This window comes from Gordionus sp. m RMFG-2023, chromosome 2 (genome assembly GCF_954871325.1).
Source record: "Gordionus sp. m RMFG-2023 chromosome 2, tfGorSpeb1-WG-v2, whole genome shotgun sequence".
NCBI classification, from domain to species: Eukaryota; Metazoa; Nematomorpha; class Gordioida; order Chordodea; family Parachordodidae; genus Gordionus; species Gordionus sp. m RMFG-2023.
In genome coordinates this window covers 23,040,268-23,063,639 of record NC_088776.1, presented here as the reverse complement: position 1 = coordinate 23,063,639, position 23,372 = coordinate 23,040,268, and the positions used below count along the sequence as shown (strand labels likewise).

Genomic DNA, 23,372 nt, shown 5'->3' with positions numbered 1-23,372 from the left:
TTCATTTGATATTTGGATATAAGATAGATCTAACCTTAAGCTTGGTAAAATATTTAAATATTTTTATTCCTTAAGCCTAGATTAAAGATGATGAGGATAATTTATCTATCATATAATCATGATAATTCATAATATGGATCTTTATTCTTCAATATAAAAAAAAATTACACATATATTCAAATATAAAAAAAAATATAGAATATAAAAATTTACTCTGGTGGGGTCTCACAAACCCCAATCAGTCAAAAAATACTTATATCTTAAAAACTACTCAACCGAAATATATGAAATTTGGAATAGATTCTAAGATATATTTGATGAAGCTACTGAAGATCATAATATTTAACCGTTTTTATGTAATTTTCTAGCATGCCTGGGGTTTCATATACCCCACCAGAGTATTGAAGGGTTAAAATATATCTTTATAAAATACAATACCTCGCTTCCCTCTAGTGCTCCTGAGGAGCGCCTATTTAGTATTGCAAAAGAGGTCTTAGGAAAGAGGCATGGATGTTTGTTAGATTCTAATTTATAAAATTTATTCCTTTTAAATCATAGGCGTAGCCGGGGGGGGGCAAGGGGAAATCCCCCCCCCCTTCAGAAATTTATCACTTTTTGTGAATATCATTTTAAGCTAATAAAAAATATCCCCCTTAGTCCTCCCCCTACTCCCTGACCACTCAAAATATATGCATATATCTTAAACCATAATTTGAAAGAAAGAATGTAAATTAAACTATAACTATTCATCATAATTTATACATTTTTGGAAAAAAGCATTTATATATGAAAAAAAGTGAATTAAAATTTGTTAACTCTGAACAATTGTTCTGAATTTCATATTTTGTCATTTATTATATTATCCATACAAAATAAAATGGCATATAAATAATTAAACAATACAAGACATTTAAATAATATTTTTTAATACAAAATCTATTTATTACAATATAAAATATTTTCGATTGCTGATATAAAAAAAATTTGCGTCTAAAGAATTACAAGTGATAAAAAATATTTATTCATGCATATGCTTCAATTGATAATAGTTTTTAAAAATCAGATAATGCAATAATATAATTCTTAGCATTACATTGACAAAAGGTTAAACTATTATAACTCTCTGTTACCATTTTAGACAATGTTTTATTAAATGGACTAATAAAGAAATATTTATAGGTCTAAACCAAATCAACAATTCTCGAAGAAGAGAGTATAAACGACCAATCCAAATCATAAAACTATATAGTGGTTAGCGCTTCATTTTAGATGACATGATGGAAGCAAAATAAGTAATTGAGGTGAATATAAATTTCTAAAAGATTATCTTCCATTTTAAATGATATATAAAGGACTACACATTGACCATTATTGTTTATCTAAAATATGCTATCATATGCTCTCAGCAGCTGTAGGTCTACTTACTTTTTATAAAGAAATCTCATACTTATTTGGACCTTGAAAATATTCTTAAGGTATGATAATAAAATTTTAAATAAATATACAGTTGATTAGTCATTTTGAACTCGGCTAATTACAATATTAAATTTGTTAATTTTCAAATAATATATTATTATATTTTTTTAGGGTAAAATAATAATTTAAATAATAAAAGTCAGAAACTTCAACTGTTAAAGCTAAATTAATATTTAGTTAGTAATTGATATTATATTTTTAATACAAAATTTGATTGCAAGCTGACAGTGTGAAAATATAATTTATATGTATTAATCTAATCTAATATTTAAAATAGTATTCAATTAATAAATATTTAGACAGTCCTATTAATTTTTAAATAATAAAATTAAATCGATTAATTACTAAATAGAATTACAAAAGAAATCGTTCAGGGGGCAATCAAAAAAATTTATTTTTAGTTCAAGGGATTAAGATTCCATTTAAAAAAATTTTTGCTTCAGGGGGCTATTCAAATTTTTTAAGGGGCTCGAGCCCCTGCGCACCCCCCTCCCCTAACGACACTGCTTGGGTGTGATTTGAGAGAGTCCAAGCGTAATATTTCACATAGCGAAAGGGGCGATGTTCTTACCATCAAATAATAATCATTTTAAGTACCTAAATTTTTGACCTTCTCCCCCATATAGTCGTTTTCTAGGCGCATGTCTCTGAAAAATTGTATAATAGTGTCGTTGTGAAATTGAAAATAAAAGTGGATAATTACAAATGATTGATATCTATTCGATTAGGTGCCAATTTCTATATACATTTTTTAAGTGATATAAAAATGACATCTTAATGTATATATGTATTTCTTCTCTAATAAAAATTTGAGATATATTATAATTTATTGTACAAAATGAAGATATTTATTTTTATACTAATTATTGGAATATCACATGAAGCTTTATTTGATATTGCAGGTTATTAATTTTTTTTTTAATATTAAATTTTCTTAAGATATATATCCAAAATCCGATATTCACTTACAAGTTGGAAAATCAGTAGAAATATCAGTTAGTTTAAAGCCAGAACAGATAAAAAATGGATGTACTATAGACAAAGTTAAAATATACAATAAAGGGACAAATTTGACTCATTTTGCAACTATCTACAGTAAATTATTTATAAGAAAATACTATTATAAATATATACTAAGATCATTTACTTATTTTATATCTTAGTTTATGTATATCTTGTTTATATGGTATAGTACTAAAATATATTTTTATTTTATATTTACTATTTCAAGGCAACTTGATCTTTATTAACTATATAAAATTTAGACTGTTAATTTTGCTTACTTATGTAAGATCTCTTTTGAAATGAGCAAACTTAACATTATATATAAATTTTAATGACATAGCTATGGAAGAAGCTGCTTTATCTTATTAAAGTGATATACAATATTTTTTCCTAAAAATTATATTTTTTATATTGTATAATAAATAGGATAAATAAAAATATAAATCTATAGTTTATCAGTTTTTTATACCATTTTTTATTAACAAGCTTGCTACTCTCCCCTTTATTCTCCTTTGATCTTATATCATACCAACAACTCTTTTTTGGGTTTTTTTTTCTCAAATTGTATTTATATAAAAATTTCATAAAACTTAACATCATATGATAAAAAATTTTAATTAATTTTCTTAATTTGACTTATAAATAAAACCGAATACATAATTATAATATTGTATAAAAAATTTTTTTTTAACTAAAGTTGTATTTTTAATTAGAAGTTGGTATAGCTCAGACCTGCCAAAAAGATTTCAAAGCTAGACATCTTGTGCAAAATATTTTTATGGCCATGCCAATTAGACAAATCTATACCTTGAAATATGATTATAGGCTGTTGCACATAATAATTTTTCTGAACAGACTGAATAAAAAAAAATTTATAGCAGACTTAATGGGGCCTTCATTTTAGAATTTTCAACTGAGCTAGATTTACACCAAGTTCTAAAACAAGAGTTAAAATAAGACTCAGATCTTTGAAAAATTTATGCTTAATAATCAGCTTTAAAACATTTCAAAACTTTTGGCTCTACTCGTATAAATATTTTTACAATTTGTCTGGCATGAAAAATAATTCCTCGCCCAGAGGGCTGTACCAACATATAATGTATAATAATAGAGTTGTTACTAAAATTAAAAATTTATATTATTATTTATATTTTTGGAATAATATATATAATTTTTTTACATTTTTGGAATATTAAATATTCTTAATAAGTTGTTTGTAAGTCTAGAGAGATTATTTAGTTATCCTGTGTTAGTATTTATGTGTATTCATGTAATTTTAGAATAGCTAGTATTCTGAAACTTATGAAATTTTCAAAGTTTACTAAAAATTAATTCCAAGACTTAAGTTATGACATATTTATATATGGAGAAAAGATGATTTAAAAGGGGAATGATAGTGACTGCAAGTTATATTTTTGTTAGAAGCCAGGGTAAAAGCTAGCATCCTGGACTGCAAAGGTTTTATTCCTCTAGAATATCAGTAATATTTATAGATAAAATCCATTTCAAATGATATTTAATTCCATAATTACAAGATTAATATAAACTATATTTAAAACAAAAATATTGCAATATGCAATCGAAACTGTCTAATGTGGACTTTTAATAATTTGGGCAACTCCTTAATTTGACCCCATTTTGAGAATATTAAAATAATGTAAATAAAATAAACAATATAAAAGATCCGATCGGTTTTTATACAGGTATCTGCCCTATCCGATACTTTTTTGAAAATAGCCCTAAAAATTTCGTTTTTGATATAATTAGAATACATATAACATTCCTGTTTTTTTATTAAAATTGAATGAGGGCTGCCAAAAGGTGTTTGATTTGACATGTATTGATTTATTCGTTATGTATATGAGGAATGTTGAATTTTTTTAATATAAAGAGCCACTCACCATAAGTCTATTACTGGCAGTCCGGACTAGAAATCTGTAATAGGCTGATTTCTACCTCACAAGTACTCACTCCCATAGTTTAAAAATTTTATATTAGTCTCCATAGGATTTTTGAATTTTTTTACCTGCCTGCATGTCCAATGCCTTAAAAATGTTGATCTTACCCTTGCTCAAAATTTTGAAAAAACAAATTTACGCCCTTTAAAAATGTTTTATCTCTCAACCTTAAAAGTGTTTCACCTGTTTGCCTGTTATTTAAACCTTTTTTAACCCACGTCCGCTCATATAAAATGTAAACCCACCTATCTTTAATGACTATTTTAGTTAAAATATGCTTGAGAAAAATAGGTATATCTGCAAAAAAAAATTAATGAAAATAAAAATCGATTTAATCAAGGGATTTTTTAGAAATAATATTGATTTAAACCATTTTTAAAATTAGGCATGATAAATATCAATTCATTACTTACAAACAGGACTGTGGATCCTCCTTCTAAAAAGAGTTCAGTGAAAAATCTCTGAATCAGGTTCGGGTTTAGGTGGGTTCAGGGTTCGAATTTTAATTATACATAAAATGGATATACTAAAAAACGCTTCCACGAAAAATAATTTTCACAAAAACGTTTTTAATATTGAAAATAAAAAATACATATTTAATGCTTTTTATATTTTATAAATATTTTACATTTTATTTTTTTAATATAGATTTTTTAAGACTGTTCAAATTTTTTATATTAAAATAAAAATAAAATAAAGAAATTTTATAAGATTAAAAAATTAAAAAAGGTTTGTGGTTTTCAGTAAAATATCAGGGCTCTGGTTCAGGGCGGGTTCATAGCCTTCCTACAAATTACTTGATATTTTAATACAAATTCCTTTTGAATATTATTTAAACTGAAAATTATTCAATGACTTTTCCCGAAATTTAAAAATTAAAAATAATTTTGCATTAATTTATTTAATTTTATATATATTTGTAATACCATACCAACAAACAATATTCAAATATATTTTTAAATAATAAATATAATAATACAAACATGATATGTATATACTATATTATCATTAAAATATTTAAAAAGAAATTTTCAGATTTTTCTAGTCGAAGCCTGTTTCTAAATTTGAATAAACCTAGGCCAACAGAAAAACGTTCTTTCTATAAAAGCTTACAAGACACACCAAAGAGTTAAATTAAAAATTAGGATTATTTCTGTATTTTCACAAAATATTTTATTATTTCCACAACTCAGATACTAGATATAATTTTATTTGGGAAGCGAAAAAAATATTTTACAAACTGTTTCTGAGATAGCTTGGTGTTTACTTATTAATACCAGGTGTACCCCTCATTATTCGATTCAACTCGATAGTGTTGTTAATAAACCCGATTTTTAAAAACTGCCCGATTAAGATTTTAGCCAAAATAATATTATGTAAGCCGGATATTTTGCTCATGTATGGCAGAAAGGTTTGGACCTCTGCCAAATCTCGAGGCTTCATGGTAAAGTATTTTGTCAATATTTTATCGGGTTTCTTCACAAATTTTACATAGTATTCCCCATTAACTTAAATAGTGTCTATTCTAATATTTGTTGTATGACTCATCTCTATTTTTTTATGCATATAGAATGATAATGAAAATTTCAAGGTTTAAAGCTCTGGTCATACAAAAATGAGCCTTTTTTAAAAAACAATAATTTAAATAAAACCAGATAAGAAATAATCTTCTAAATGTAAAAAAAGTTAGTCCTTTTCTAAAAATTTTCAGGCCTTGATTAAACGCAAGTATAAAAAAAGAAAAAATATCAATTTCTGAGAAAAATGTTGTTATTATATTTTTTCAAATTTTTTAACAAAAAAGAAAGAGGAATACTTTATTCACTTCTTAGAATAGGTTTTTGTTTATTAATAAGTTACGAAAATGCAAAAGCAACATTTTAATTTCTAAAAAAAGGTTTTTATTTATTAAATTATTTTGCCACTAATTTTTAATAAAAAAAGATTTAGCTAATTAAATAACAAACAAAATTAAAAATATTAACCCACCCTTCTAGTCCTGCCCGTTGTTTAAAAATTGTTATACCGTCCGCCAATTATTTTGGGCATGTTAAAAATTCGCCCATTGCAGACCCTTGTTCGGAGGATTTGAAAATATAAAATTATTTTTGTCTGCTAAATGCCTCAAATTAAAAAAAATGGGTCTAATTAGCCCGTTTTTTTTAAATTAGGTCAGAATTTCTCCAGAAAGAATTGGCATCTTGAGATATAAACGCACTTGGCAAATAAAATATATAAGACTAACTGGTCATTTCTCATTATAGGGTTATGTTGATTCACAAATTTTGTATCTATTCGATATAGATGCAATCCCGATCCTATTACAAACAACTAGAATTGTTGACTAGATACTAGTGTTGTTAAACGGCTCTTTTTGAGCCGATTTTTTAAAACAGCTAACTCAATATTTTAACCAGAAAAATAATATCGAAATTTCGATAATATATGTCTAGAACTTTGTTCCTTCTATGAACAAAATCTTCAGGCTTGCTAATAGTTTTCTGGATAAAATATGGAGTTAGCCGTTTTTAAAAAAGTGGCTCAAAACGAACCATTTAACAACACTACTAGATAATGCTACGGTTTCATGTCAATCAGTGAAACTATTATCTCGAAACTCTTACCTCGAATGTCGTTTATCGCAATGGATTTTATAGCGAAACATTTGTTGAGATTAGGGATGCACCGATATTTTTTATCGGATCGGACCGATATTTCACTCATTTTAAAATATCGGTCATCGGCCAATATTATAAAATTTTCCGATTTGATCCGATATAAAATGGCTTTTTTAACAAAAATAAAATGTTATAAATTTTTTAAAAAGGTTATATCTAAAATCATTTATTTTTATAAATAAAATCGAAATCCATATTTTTAATAATAATAATTAATTAATAAACATTTTGCCATATTGTTATATTTTTGCGCATTCTGTTTATAAAATTGTGCGATGATCTCTTCAGAATCTGTTTTTAGTGAAGCTGGTGATATTGACAGTTGCCATCGTCGCAGGCTGATCTCTGATAAATTGGAAATTTTGGTATTTCTAAAAAGAAATCTTCGATATATTAATGTTAAATATTATTTTAAATATTTATTTCAAATTTCATAATATATTTGTTTATTACTTATTATCTATATAAATTAATGTTATTACTTATTACATAAAAGTAATTTAACAATAAAAATATTTTATATACTTTTAGAATTGCAATTGAATTGAATATAAACTATAACTGATCATTATAATATATTTAAATGCCATAAGTTATGGTATAGTTAGATTATAGATGTTATACTAATAAAAAGTATATTACAAATTAAAACCATTGGTATCATTACAAAATACAAAATTAGATATGATATCGGATCGGTTATCGGCCGATATCAATTCAATATCTGGAATATCGGATCGGCCTCCAAAAAGTGGTATGGTACACCCCTAATTGAAATTAATTTAATATCAGGAATAATATCAGATCGGCCTCCAAAAAGTGGTATCGGTACAACCCCTAGTTGAGATGGTCAACATCTTAATTTATTAAATGAGATAAATTAACATTTTTTATATTGATTGATATTTTGTTTTATACGCCTAAGGTATCACTTTGTATTAATCATTGTTTTTAAAACATATATATAGATTGTGAAAAATATAACAATTTTATGTTTAAATTTATTTTGTTGTTAGTTTTTCTTCGTCTGTTAAATAATAAAATTTGATAAATGATTTTTATAATAAAGTAATTAAGTAAAACGTATAAGTTCCTAATATTGGTTGCCAATGAAGTCCGGACAAAATACTTGACAAAAGATTTAAAAAAATAAGTTTATTGGAAAATAAAACAATACATGATGTGAGTAGGGATATATTACATATCGAACTTCCTCCATTTGGAAAGTATGAAGTGGAGGCATCTGGAAATCATACGCGATGCAATTAGAATGTTTATTCACCCTCAGAAGAATCGTAGTAGAAGAGATAAAGAATAAAGAGAGCTCACATAGTCATGGCACTATCAAAAGAAGCCACCTCAATGTACCCGGTTGACATAGAAATAACTTAACTCAATTCCATATAAAACATTGATAGTGATTCTAATGGCCGTATTGGATGCCTAAATGCCAGTGAAAGAGGTCAGGACATACCAATGTTGTCGATGATCTACACGATAAAATTGTTGTTAACCAAGGGCAAAGCAAGGTAAACGATTCAGAATCACTTCCCGCGATGCTAGTAGAGGGTACCAAGTATGATAAAACGAACACTCTAAGAACAACGATGTTAGCTGGGGTGGAGAAAAAAATCCGAAGGAGGTGACGCGAGAACAATTGTTGATGCTACGGATGCCAAAGACGATCACCTCAAAGAAGCGGTAACAGTCGCAGTATTCGCTTGACATCGACATGACATGCAAACGTTTAACTGAACCAAGCAAGAGAAAAAGACCAAACTAAAACTGGCTAAACGATATTGCATCCTCTTTGATAACAAAGAGAAGACGGTTCAGCAACCAAGAAGGAAGAACAACCCATGTTAAGATGGTCAACATCTTATTTTATTATATTGAGATAAATTAACATTTTCTATATTAATAGATTGATACTTAATTTTTATAAGGCTAAAATATCACTATGTATTAATCGAGATTATTTTTAAAACATATTTATATAGATAAACTATTATGAAAAATATGACAATTTTTTGTTCAAATTTATTTTGATGCTAGTTTTTCTTCGTTTGTTAAACAATAAAATTTGATTTGATTTGATAATTAAATAATTAATGTAAAACGTATATGTTCCTAATAACTTTTATTGCGAATCCACTTTAGCGATTACTATTCGAAACAAATATCACGAATTTTTTTATCGCAAAACCTTTTAAACGAATACATTACAGCGAATATTTTATAGAGAAGTCATAACAGCGAAAACATTTCGTGAAGATATTTTAGCGAATTTAATATCACGAGATTAATATTGCGATAATTGCCAATAGTGACTATTTTATTTTGAATCATTTATTTTATGATCATATTAATTGAATAATATTTAAAAAAAATATGTACAAGATTGAATCAATGATAGTTTTAATTTTCTTTTAGCCTTAATAAATTTATATAATTAAAACTATTTGGTTTATAAAATTTATCATTGGAATAAATATTTTTTCCTCCTAAGCTTTATTAATATATTAATCATTGAGTCCATTCTTAAACCTTGATCCTTATTGGCGAAATTGTTGCGTCAATATTTATTATCTAAAGTACTTAATATTTATTAATTCCAGTCACTAACCGAAACAGAGTTATAAGCTATTAAACTGTCTTTATCAAATTTTGAATGGCGATTCAAAAATAAATTACATCTAAGTATAAGGTGTCCCTAAGTCAAAATATTTTATGATTTTACGATCTTTATATATATATCTCTTCTGATTACATAGATATAAAATATTAATTTAAAAATTTGATAGGAATCTGCTAATATTAAGACGTAGCCTTAAGCATAGTTTGCCCTACTTTGGCAAGAACTAATTCTGAAGCTTGAGCCAATAACTACAATACATATAGATTAGTGCTACATCCTATATTATTTTTTTCTCTTAATTACTCAGAATTAAAACTACTTAAAGTAATTTTTACTGAATTCTCAAAAGATGATTTTGCTAAGTGAAAATTTTTATTTTCTCATAAATTTCTTAGAAAATATAATATATCGCACAGAAATTTTTACTATTTCTTTTATTTTTAAGTGCATAAGCTTGATTTTTTGACTTTTAAAATTAATCATTACTCTATGTCATAATAACTCGGAAAAATTAAAAAAATATTCGGAGAAAATTTAAAAAAATTACTTAGCAAAATCTTTTATGATTTTTAAAAATAATCTGAGATTGCAAAAATTCTTAGCTTTTGATATTTCTTAATTGGAAAAATTTCTAAGCATTTCAGAATATTTGTTAAAATTTACTTTTAATAGCATAAAGCACATTTTTAAAATTTATGCTAAGGAGGGGAGGGGGGGTAAAAACTTGAACCAAAATACCCCCTGCCTGCCCCACCACCATATTTACAACCATAAGTGAAAGAGACCAGAAAGAAATTGGCTGATTTATTTTCTATCACATTAGATAAAGGTTGCATGCTTACATAGACAATATGTAACTAAGTATCCTTAAAACATATCGCGTTTATCATTTAAGGAACTTTGGTGGATAAATTGAAATTGTATATGTTGTTTTTCTTTAAATTAATGAACTCGCAATATATTTATTATTTCGCGGTTATGTTTCGCGATAATGACTTCGCGCTATTACATTCGCAGTAGAAAATTCGTTAGAAAGGGTTCGCTAAAATGTATTCGCGGAATAAATTCACGATGTTGGATTCGCGATTCTGTCTTCGTTAAATATTTCAAAAAAATTCGAGGAATTGGCTTCCCAATAAACGAAATTCATGAAAAAGTGTTTCGCTGAATTGACCTGATAGGCAAAACTACATCTTGATATATTTTACAAAAGGCATTTATCGTTATTTAGATTTATTTTGGGGTGTATTTATATATAATAATTGATATATTTTCAATATATTTTTGTTTTTCGGTTGTTTTAATAATATTTTTTGTTTTTCTATTAAATTTATTAAATATCTGTACGAGTTCGATTGAGATATCTCTTAAAATCCGATTTTATTTTTTTACAACGAAATTAAAACAAATAAGGCATTAATTTTATAATGGATATGGTAATTCTTTTTAAAATATAAATTATGGATTGAACAATTCGTAATTCTCCTGAAGAATGCCAATTTCATCATGTAATATTGGAACATGTAGAAATAAATTATATTCTTGTTATAATATAATTTTATTTATAATTAAATTATAAGAAAAATAGGACTATTCTAATTGAAATTCAACTCCTGAAAGCTAATAAGACAAAGAAAATAATCAATTGGGCTCTTTACCTTTAATAGCAAAACCCCAAAGATTTTTTTAAAACCCTTAAAACATTACTCAAATTTTTCTCTATGATTATTGATTTTAGAGATGGAATAAAACCATTTTCAAAAGTTTCTAATCCTTCCCTTATGATTAAAAAAATATTACTAAAAAAAGGTAATTTGCCACAGTGATCAGAAGAATTTCATAAAGTCAGAAAGGATGAAGTACATACTATGATATTGCATTAAAATATAGGCCCGCGTGCCCAAAAAATATCTTCCCTTCCTATTCTTCCTTTTTTTGCAGCATTGAATATTACAAAAAATTATGACCTGTGCGCCGACAAACTATCGGCGGCCGGCGCAATTTTCAAAAAATCCTATCGACGGCCGGCGGCGCGCCGATTTTTAGCCGCCGTCAACAAAAGCGTAAATCGGCGCAGTTATAAATTTTTATAACATAAATTTTTTTAATTGCTTATTATTTTTTAAAAAAACGAATATACATTACTCTACAGATATCAAGAAATATTTTTTAATATTTATTTAATAGAAAACTCATTATAAATCCAAAATCGATTTCGTAATTTTATAATTATCATGTATAAAAATTATTTTATTTAAATTTTCGGGATAATAATGATCCCCTTGAATTTAACATCAATCCAGCGGTAGAGAAAATTCTTTCACTAGGTGTGCTAGTCACCCGAATGCAAAGAATTTTTTGGCAAGCCTGGAAAGATTGGGAAGTTTACTCTTCTTTTCTCTAAAAATTTATACGTCCATATCTTATGATCGTTTTCCAAGAAAACTGTGGCAATCTTGTTCTAAGTCACCTAACTTGGAATCATAATTTATATTTGTTGAATGTTTATTTGTCAATTTTGTCAAATAACTTAAATATAATAATTCATCTTGATCCTCATTAGCTATAATACTACCTGATTATCATCATTCTCTATAAGTTTAATATGTTATATTACATATTCTGAAGCTGAACAATTTTGCTCTATTAAATACTTTGACATAATTGTCAATTTTTGAAATCTTGGATCTAAAAGAGAAGCCAATACCTAGATAATTTTAAATAAAAAATAAAAAGAATATACTTATATATTATTACTTGCATATTACACACCGAAAATCGTAACGCAAGTTTTTTTAGCATATCTTAAGTGAAATGATTTCAGAACTATCACTATCATTTACTATTTGTTTCAATTTCACTAACGCCAAGTTTAAAGTAGGCCCTTTTTGTACTGAAAGAAATTCGACTTTCTATAAATTTTGAAAGAAATGCTAATCGTTTTTCTACCAGCTCAGATTCATAATTTGATAATTTGAGAAAGTGCTTCCCAATTCTTTTCAAAACATTATTAATTAAATTCTTATTTAATCCAGATATGCTTTCTAGCATAATTAATATACTATGCTAACATGTTGGGACATTTAATTTTAAGGTTTTCATACGCGTGGAATTATTGTTATTATTATCATTGGAATTGCCAATTTGAAAACGGATACCCGGGTATGGATCAATGCTGTCAAGATCTAACATGTCTGATGTTAAATCTATTGTACTTAGACATTTTTTTGATCTTCCTCTAATTCAAATTCAACCTCTGCAGTTTTATACCTTAGAGCAGTAATGATTTCTCTAATTCTTTTGCAAAAAATTTCCAGACTATGGATTTTTTATTACCCAGAGTTAGGATACTAACATAGAATTATTAAATGTAGATGCATCCATTTTAAAAATATATAAAATTATATGGTAACTTTTGGAATTTTAGATTTTTGATTGATTGAATTCTATAATAACGTCAATATAATTATGATTTTAAAATAGTAGAAAATAAAAATTCATCAAAATCCTGATTGACATTAAAAAAATTACAACAGTGAAGTTGACCAATTATTAGAATAAAAAGGTATGAAATATGAAAGAAATTTCTGCGCCCGTGATTTTTTTAAACGGTCAGCACTAAGTATATGTAATTCATAATTGTAATAAATTATATCAAATTATCAAAGTTATTGATGAATATTTAATTTTATGCATAACATTAAAATAGACGATAAAATAAATGCTCAGAGTTTGAAATATATATTTAAAAGTCGGGTTTAGCCAGGAAAAAATTTTGCCACTGGGTTTAGGGTGGGTTCAGACTGAAGAAATCGAATATGAAAGTCTAAAATATATACCATAAAATTTGAGTTTAACAATAGATCCCAAATTTTAACATTAAGTCTTTAAAAATTTTTTGATAAATAAGTTTTATCGAAAGTGTATTGCAAAAAATTGTTATCTAGATACATTTTTAAGCATATCGGTATCTGCTGGATACCCTTTTATCGGTATATCTATATCTAAATATATTTGAAAAATATCCCAACAACTCTGCAAGCTACAAATTACTCTTGTAATTAGAATTAAATATTTAAAAGATAATTTATATAGAATTTATTTGAAAATGATTGCATTTGAAATTAAATACTTCTTCCTGGTATTATTTTACAACTTTTATAAATCGTAAACATATCCATAATTATAGATTCGTCGTCACTAACCATGAATATAAGTAATGCTCAAATTGAAGATTCAGGCTTTTATCAAATGGTTTGCGACGAGTCACCCACCAAAAAATCTTTCCTGGGAGCACGGTACATTAAGATTTTAAGTAAGACTTATGAATTGTACAGAATTACAACAATTTTTTTATATAATATATAAATGCGAATCAACAAACTCACAAATGTAATAATAATTAACTATGCTATGTATAATCTTGATAGACCCTCCCACTCCGGTATACGATTTCGAATGTTTCAGCCACAACTGGATTCAAATGGAATGCCATTGGAAAATGAATGACACTTATGATCATCACGTTCTATATTACGCCGTTTATCATTATCCCGTCATCTCTGAAAAAAGGTTATATTTTATAAAAACGAAGGTATACTACAACCTTTTATGGACAACAATTCTATCCAATTTTTGCTAATATTTTGGAATAAAATAAATATACATTTATAAATTTTAATATATCGGATCGGATCTGCCCATTTTAAAATAACGGCTTGAACCCACTTATCTTTAAAAAAAACGAACGATCGGGCCTCTTTTATACATTATTAAAAAATCGATATCCAATACAGAATTATGCCCTTTCCATTAGGACAATTTTTTATATATTTTAGCCGGTGCCCATCAGACCGAGACGAAAAATATAGTGAAGGAAGTAAGAAGGTTAATTGGCGGGTAGAAGCTCCCTCTCAAACCCAGGACATCGTCAAGTATGACAAATCGTCTGTCAAAACGCTCACCCAATTTTGCAGGTTTGAGAACAAGCCTTTCCAAAATATCCACGGACCATCCAACGATCATGAAATACGCTTTTTCCCGGATTGGACTTATTACTTTACCATTAAATCATACAATGAGATCGGGTTCATCCTTCAAAATTTTACAGTTACACCGAAAGGTTTGTAAAGCTTTGAATACTCATGTTTAGGGGCTGGAAAAAATCAAAAGACAAGGCGCGGTTTTGTTTTTGAGTTCTGCAGTATAATATTTTATTTTTGAATACGAATTTTTGGTTTTAAATTATTCAACAATATAACTGAGAAACCTGCTAAAATTTTGAATTTTTCCCGGCCTGGATTTTTAAAATTATAAAGGTCTTTGATATAATAATTTTTTTTGTTTTTAAAATTCAATTTTTTTAAAATATTTATGTCTCTCTTACTTTTAATATTGCTTTATGATGAACAGATATAGTTAAGCCTGACCCCCCAAGGGTGTCAGTGATCGCGAAGGAGAACAGTATAGTTATAAAAGTTACATCGGCGGTGAGTATATTTCCCGATACTTTAGCCCTACTCTTTTGCCTCAATCTAACGAGTCCTGCCCTTCCCACATTTTGGAAATTGTGGACCTTCCACTTCTCGCCTCGAAGAGATGGCTTCTTCTACGACTTTCTACGGGCAGGTCTAAACGAGACCAAGCACTTAAGTCGGAAAGAAAATGACTCGCATGCAAGATTAGATTACACCGTTTTTGCGAATATCAGTGATGGGTATAATGAAATTGCTGATCTAATCTTTAATGGATCACGCAAAATCGATCGGGCTAACATTTCTGTCTCTGCTTCTACATCCAACTCTTTATCAGGTGACAATGTTATCCTCACCCTCAACCACGACACTAACACGATCGTTATCTCCAACTTATATCCTTATCTGACCTATAATATTGAGATAAAAACAAAACCCATTCAAAATGGTTATTATAGTGATCCCAACACATTCTCTGTACGGACACTTCAAGATGGTAAGTACAATCACCATCCTAGCACTAAGTCTTTTACTTCTAATATCTGTTTTTTGGATAACAAAAATTTGTACATTTATTTTCATATACTATTTAATAATAGTTCCTCAATATATTCCTGAAACATCTATAAGTGGATTCGAACTTACAAGAATTTACACCGAAAACAACAATAAATTGACCCTTTACTGGAAGGTATATAATTAGTTTTTTAAATCTGTTTAAACTTACTCTTCAGTTTAAAAAAAATCATTATTTTTATAACTTAAAGTCCCATTTTTAAATGACTTTATTTCTATTAACTATAATAATTATATATTGTGTTTTAATATAAGGACCAGCAATATATATATTTGTTTTATAATAAGGTAAAAATTGCATATGTATATATATATACTGAAAGGTTAAAAAATTTATTATATAATATTCAAATATATCAATTTGAAATAATAATGCGAAAACTAAAATGATCCTGAACATAAGATATTATATAAATATTTAAATAAAGATATGTAGTTATGTCATATTTCATTCTATAAGTTTTTTAGATATTGCAAATCTCAAATTATTAATAGAACTATTCAAAATCTAATAGTTCAATATTCGACTCGTTTTATATTGGTTCGACTAATAAAATATACTATAGGATTCGAATGATTCGTTTTTTAAAATGTTATAAAATAATTTATATGAAAATATATTGACATATTCTGACTATTATTTTTAAATATTATATTCTTCACCTAATGTCAAATTTAAAGAGTGTTAGATTTATTTATTAAGAGTTTTAATTTTTTTTAAACTTCTCAACAAATCAATTTATGGCAACTCTTTTTATTCAGGTGTGTATAGAACCTTTTATAATGTTTGATAATAGTCTATATTGCTCTTCATTTTAAACTTTTGCAATGGTTTAAGCGCCTTTTGACTACTTGATACTGTATTCATAATGTTCCCAAATTGCCTATCTTTTTGTAGGATATTTTTATTAAATTGATGAAGGCGAATTATTTCATCAGGAGTTATTATAGTAAATTTATTAAAAAAATGTTAAAGCCTTTTAAGGTTTTGAGGTATTGAATTTTAATAAAATCAATAAAGAAAAAAAGCGGGTAATATGAAGTTTTAAAATGGCAAAAGGAACAGAGTTCTCCAAGGCGCAGGCCTTTAAAAAAATTTGTATAAGTTGCTTGGTTCGACCGCTAATTTTTTTTGTTATTTTCTAAAAAATATTGCCCTAAGTCCGGTCCAAAATTTTCTAAAATATAAAAAATATAGCCAAAAGTTCGGCATGGCCCAAAATTTGCAAAGAGGATCCATCTGGATCGTTAATAATTTACTAAAAGTTCGCCACAGTTCAAATTTTTCATCCATCAGATTTATAATATCGATTCTATACTATAATATAATAATATCTAATTTTTTTTTCTCAATGTCAATTAAGGTTCTTCTTATATCATATCTCTCCTGGGTAGTTATCTTTTTCTGTAACAACCGTTTTATAAATCATTGTGTTTGGTATCTCTAGCATTTGCTATTGGATCACATCATAAATAACTTATTTTTTAATTTCTTGTTAATTAACTGTTATTTATAAAATTAATATTTTAGTTAAACAGCTCTTAAAATACACATAAATAAGCATATTATAATATTTTTTTAAATAGTATTACATAATCAAAATATTAACTTGAAATTCAAAGTAATATATCAAAAAATGTCCGGGCTGCCATAAAAATTTACGAAATGGTCATCCTGGCCTATAATTTTTTTTATAAAATAGGGAATAAAATTATATGAAATTATTTTTATTATATAAAAATATAGAATGAAATTATGTTCAATTATCATACCATCCTTCATCATATATAATGATAGACTATTTATCTCCATAGTTTTTAATTTTTTTATATAACATTATATTAATATTTTTAACTTTTTGGATATGTTTTAATATAAAAATAAGGAGTGGGGGAGTGGAAGGGGAATTTTAAAATAATCTGTTTGAATTGAATATCATTTTTATTTTATTAACTTTTTGCCATTATAAAATAATCCTATAATTAGAAAATGTGTATAAAGATTTTATGAAATCTCAGTTTGAATTTTTTTTATCTAATTACCCAGCCCGAATTTTTTTTATGTACGAATTGCCCTGCCCAGCCCGTTATAAATTTTACCTACCCGCCTCTTTATAATATTTTCCCTGCAGAGCCCGTTTTAATTTATTTAAAACTCCTTTCGGCCGATCGGCCAGACCTGATCTTGTAGAACTCTGGTAAGGATACTAAGAAAGTAAACTCCATTGTTTCATACATACATCGAATAATTGTTTATTCCTCTATTTGAGCAGAACTAATAATTCTCGAATCGTTTCTTTTTTGAGTAGGCCTAGTTATGAATCATTAATTATGTTTAACAATTACCTTTTCAATTTCAACGCTATAATATAATACTAATGAAATATTTAAAAAGTCGGTTCCAGAAGCATATAGATTCGGTTCAAATTTTCACTACGACCTGTATGATTGGGATACGTTAGTTGCGTCCAATCTGACCAATAATTTTTATTCGTTGCAACTGCAAAGATTGGACATTAAAGCTCACAAGTTTACCATAACTTCGGGGAACACCATCGGACAAGGGCCTCATTCTGCTCCAATTCCTTTTTGCCAAAAGGATATACGTTTATCTCTTCTATTTTAATATATTTGTAAAACCTATTTATTGGTTATTATAATTTATTCATTAGAGTAGGCCTAGGAAAATTAAAAAAAGATATCTTTTTTTTTAAATTTCAAATTCATTTTAAGTTTCAATTACATAAAAATGTTTTTGTGTAATTTTTAAAGAAATTTTAATTTTATTATAAAACCTTAGTAATTTAAATTTATGCTTGTGAGTCGAATATATAAAATACAAAATTTTTTATTTATAAATATTAATAAAATTATTCAATTTTAATTAGAAAATTATTGTTTATAATGTTTTAAATATATAATAATTAATGATTGAATTTTACATTAAATTTTTTATAGTGCCAAACCCTCAAAACGTCAGAATAATTCATTACTCACAAACAGCATATAGCATAGCATGGAATAATGCTAAATCTACCAACCTCATTGGCTCTTACACGGTTTTTACTATTTTTTTGATTGATATTTATCAAATCATTACCTTTAAATAAGAGAAGTCTAATTATTTACAATTTTATAACATTAAACTTTTTTGAAAAACTTATATTTTTATATAAAATAAAAAAAATGATAGATATATTGGTGTAAAATTCATCAATACATTCCTTACACTTGTGGTCCGGACATAAAATGGGTCAGATTGGATAGGAATGATACTCGAATTTTGATGATACTATCGCAGCTGATCCCATTGAATGATTTCCGACAAATTATGACCTTTAATCTCACTCTTGATACCAATTTCCTTGCGGGGGTTGCTTTCGAACCCAAACACTCCAGCTTCTCATCTCAGGGCATCGTGTGGGGCTTGTGCGTGCTCAAATATTCTCAAGGTAACACTCAGTTTCATATATTTTATTTCCTCTTTATAACTTATATATATAGAACCCAAATCTCCGAAATTGAATAGCGAGAGTTGGACAGCCATCTCTTCTCGTATTTTAAGAGTGGAATGGTGGAAAGAGACGTGCCAGTCCGAAGGTGGTCCCGTGGCCACCTACACGCTCTCGTATGCACCTGAACATTCACCAAATCAAATTACCGTTATAGCGGGTATCCCTTACGCCAATGCCACATTCGCCGTTTTGTCAAATCTCACTCCTCACACCACTTACCTCATATGGATGAGATCCGTCTCGATAGCCGGAAAAACTAGTGCAAATACAAACAATATACAGGCTACTACCCTTCAAGATGGTATATATAGAGATAATGATGAAAAATCATCTAATTTGAGCCGATTTTTAAAAACAACTAACTCGCCAGAAAAATATTGCCTAAGCCAGTAGATTTCGCTATTATATCTCCAAACCTTTTTACTATCTATGTGCAAAATCTTCAGGCTTGCGTAATATTTTTCTGGATAAAATATTGAGTTAGCCGTTTTTAAAAATTGCCTCAAATGGAGCGGTTTTGCATCACTATATATAGATATAGTAATAAGTATTTCCGGGGGTATATATTTGTAACTCTTGAACATATTTATTAGATGCAAGGAGATAATGGCTCTCCGATAAACTTTGAATTTGTTTTAGACCCATACCCATCTCGCTACATTTGCCATATTTTCTCTAACTCAACCATCGTTATTTTGTCCTCAGTCCGTTTGTCATTCTATTTTTAACCATATGTTATGGCCTGCAAACATCTGAATAAATGTATCCTTTATTTTTATGGGGCACATGTCTATGGGCTAAGATGGAAGCCAACTCATGCAACTTTTTCCAACCACATCTAATTCTTGAGATCATAGCAAGATCAGTATTACCTAGGGTATTAAGCATATTGCCTAAGTTCCAGGCTTAATTATTTTGGTGCTGCAGTGAATATATTTTTCACTGGGTAATGATATTATTTTGCTGAAAACACCTGGCGGGTAAGGTTGATACCTGGTTAGCAAAAATCATGATTTTTTATAAAAAAATTTTTTAAAATCTAGTTTTTCGGTTAAATCACAATTTTTGTTTTATTTTAAAATTAAGGGTGTGCCGATACCACTTTTTGGAGGCCGATCCGATATTCCTGATATTATATTGATATCGGCCGATTACCCATCCGATATCATCTAATTTTTTATTCTGTAAAGATACCAATAGTTTTAATTTTTAATATACTTTTTATTAGTATAACATCTATAATTTAACCATACCATAACATGTCATTTAAATATATTATAATGATCAGTTATGGTTTGTATTCAATTCAATTGCAATAAAATATTTTTATTAAAAAATCACTTATTTATATAATAAGTAATAACATTAATCTATTTACATAATAAGTAATAAACAAATATATTATAAAATTTGAAATAAATATTTATATTAATATATCGAAGATTTCTTTTTAAAAATAGCAAAATTTCCAATTTATTAGAGGTCAGTCTTAGGTGATGGGGACTATATCACTAATTAACTAAAAACAGATTCTGAAGAGATTATTGTACACTTTTATTAACAGAATGCAAAAAAATAACAATATGGCAGAATGTTTACTAACTAATTATTACTATTAAATAAATTAAACATAAATATGGATTTCGATTTTATTTATAAAAATTAATGGTTTTTAGATATAACTTTTTTTAAAAATTTTATAATATTTTGTTTTTGTTAAAAACACCATTTTGTATCTGATCGGATCGGAAAATTTTATAATATTTGCCGATAACCGATATTTTAAAATGGGTGATCCGATATAAAATATCGGTACATCCCTAATTAAAATATATGCTCTGGAGGATATAGTTATTAATTAAAAACACTCATTCATTTTATTACAATTTAGCATCTGTTTTCCTAAGAAATTTATGAAATGTTAAACAATATTGAATTGATTAAAGTGTATTTTATCATATATATAATTAAATTATCAATATTAGTTTTGCCTATTTGTATTAATTTTATACTTTATAAGTATAAAATTTATAAAGAATTTTTTTAAATTATTATATTAGTTAATATTTTTATATAAAATAGCATTAAAATTTCTATGCAAACCGCATGAACTAATCTTCATACTATCGTTTTAATCGTGATTCAAAGCGCGATTTAAATTAACTTAGACCTACTTTAATCATGCTGATCCAGCCTGAATCTCTGAACATTCTTTATGAATCTAGTTTTTACATAAATGATACTGAATATAATTCCCCTCAACATTTTTGGAACAAGTTCCACATGGTCGGGGCATACTGTATATTTGGTTCTATTATTAATCATTTGTTTTGTTTCTTAAGAACTAATTCTTAGACCCTTTGCTTCTAGGGTGTATCCATTGGGCTACTTTTAGCAACTCTGTTTGATTCGACACTATTAGCAATTATTATTTTATATAATAATAAAATGTAAATTTATATTTATTTAAATAAATTAAATGTATAGTGCCTGAAGACCCCTGTTCTAATATCAGAATAGCTTTTAAAAACGAGTCATTTATCAAATTTACTTGGAATGGACCCTTAATTAAAAATGGAATTATAGTAGTTTACAGAATTAACTTAAGCAGCCTCTCTATCATCGATATCGAAAGCGATTATGATAAAAGTATAATTCCCTATAATATTTATCAAAAAAAATTATTTTAAATTGCTTTTGTCATAATTGTGTTATATGTATAAAAATTATGTAGATTTAACCAAAACTAAATCGTTATCCACGATAATAAAACGTAAAACATCAAATAGAAGGATTCAAAAATTTGAGACACCTTTCAATTACTTCATTTACAGAAGCTTGGATTGGATTGGTGATCAGAGGTATTTCATCACCGTGTCTGCTTGCAACAGTGTTGGATGCTCACCCCCTAACACTCCATTCATCTTTGACACCCCTATTAAAGGTTTTTTTTATTAAATATAAACGTAAACAAAATTCTTTTTTTTATAAGCTTCATCTTCGCAGGCAATCTAAAAAAATGTTTTTTTTATTAATGCGCATATTTGCTAAAACACTCTCATCTGTTTATATTGTTTACAGATTTTTCCAAAATTAAATGCGCTAATATGCGTATTTTTAAATGCTAGCGAAAACATAGCTTATAAGATAAATTGATAAGATGCCACTATATTTCACTCCTATTCTGGACTCCATTTTTTCTCTTCCTGACCGAATCCGATACCGGATTTAAACTTTGAAAGTATAAATTTTTTTTTATTGACTATATTTTATTTATAATATTGATTTGCGAAAATGTAATAAATGATATAAGAAATAATATTACAAAAATTAATGTTTTAAAAGTTCTTGTTTTTTTCAAAAAAATATCATTTCAAATTTCTCTGACAGAAGTCGCCTTCAACCATTACTGTTATTAAAACATAATTTCCAAGAACAAAGATTTTGAGGGAACAATTTTAGGATGGATGTATAAATATTTGCCTGAAAATATAGAATTGGGAATGTGTGGTTTTTTCTTCTTTTTCAATAAGTGAGGAGCTATCAGTCTTAAAAATTTTACTAAATAGGGGGGGGGGATATGGATTTAAAAAAATAATAGATTTACAGTAAATCATGAATTCCTGATTTTATGACAACCAACCATTATATTATGAGCTATCTTAAAGAGGATAAATCTTAATGGATAATTGTTCTGGGATTATTATTTATTTCATAATTAAAATATAACGCACCCCCTCCCCTTGTAGTAAAATTTCCTAGAAACTAAAGATATATTTTATTTATGGTATGTTGACTACGTATTCCTTTATCTAAATAGTTAAATGAAGATATAAACCTTAATCTTTAAAATCTTCTAGTGGGTCACTTTCGGATTCGTCTGGCATATCTCTAGTTATTCATAACCCATCTTACAAATTATTTTGATATAGAACCTTCCAAGATGGAGATACCTCAATACACTCTCCTCAATCGTACGCACATCACTCTGAAATGGAAAACGCCCCAATTTTCCAATGGACCTTTAGCTCGCTTCGATATATTGGTACAAT

At 27.2% G+C, this 23,372-nt stretch overlaps 1 protein-coding gene across 5 annotated transcripts in view; it reads left to right on the top strand.

Moving 5' to 3' along the window:
* Positions 1-2,233: 2,233 nt before the first annotated feature.
* The window catches only part of LOC135923462 (phosphatidylinositol phosphatase PTPRQ-like), a 34,267-nt gene continuing 13,128 nt past the window's right edge, over positions 2,234-23,372 (top strand). For 4 of the 5 annotated variants that reach the window (XM_065458214.1, XM_065458217.1, XM_065458216.1 and 1 more), the window contains exons 1-14: positions 2,234-2,378; positions 2,416-2,571; positions 13,945-14,070; positions 14,186-14,327; positions 14,594-14,877; positions 15,168-15,725; positions 15,829-15,920; positions 18,201-18,411; positions 18,764-18,864; positions 18,999-19,257; positions 19,310-19,621; positions 21,808-21,969; positions 22,055-22,264; positions 23,253-23,365. In XM_065458214.1, coding sequence (XP_065314286.1) covers positions 2,315-2,378; positions 2,416-2,571; positions 13,945-14,070; positions 14,186-14,327; positions 14,594-14,877; positions 15,168-15,725; positions 15,829-15,920; positions 18,201-18,411; positions 18,764-18,864; positions 18,999-19,257; positions 19,310-19,621; positions 21,808-21,969; positions 22,055-22,264; positions 23,253-23,365 — 2,790 coding nt within the window. In that variant the 5' untranslated portion in view covers positions 2,234-2,314. Of the gene's footprint in view, positions 2,379-2,415; positions 2,572-13,944; positions 14,071-14,185; positions 14,328-14,593; positions 14,878-15,167; positions 15,726-15,828; positions 15,921-18,200; positions 18,412-18,763; positions 18,865-18,998; positions 19,258-19,309; positions 19,622-21,807; positions 21,970-22,054; positions 22,265-23,252; positions 23,366-23,372 lie in introns of those variants that run through there. The other variant, XM_065458215.1, reaches the window with a different exon arrangement.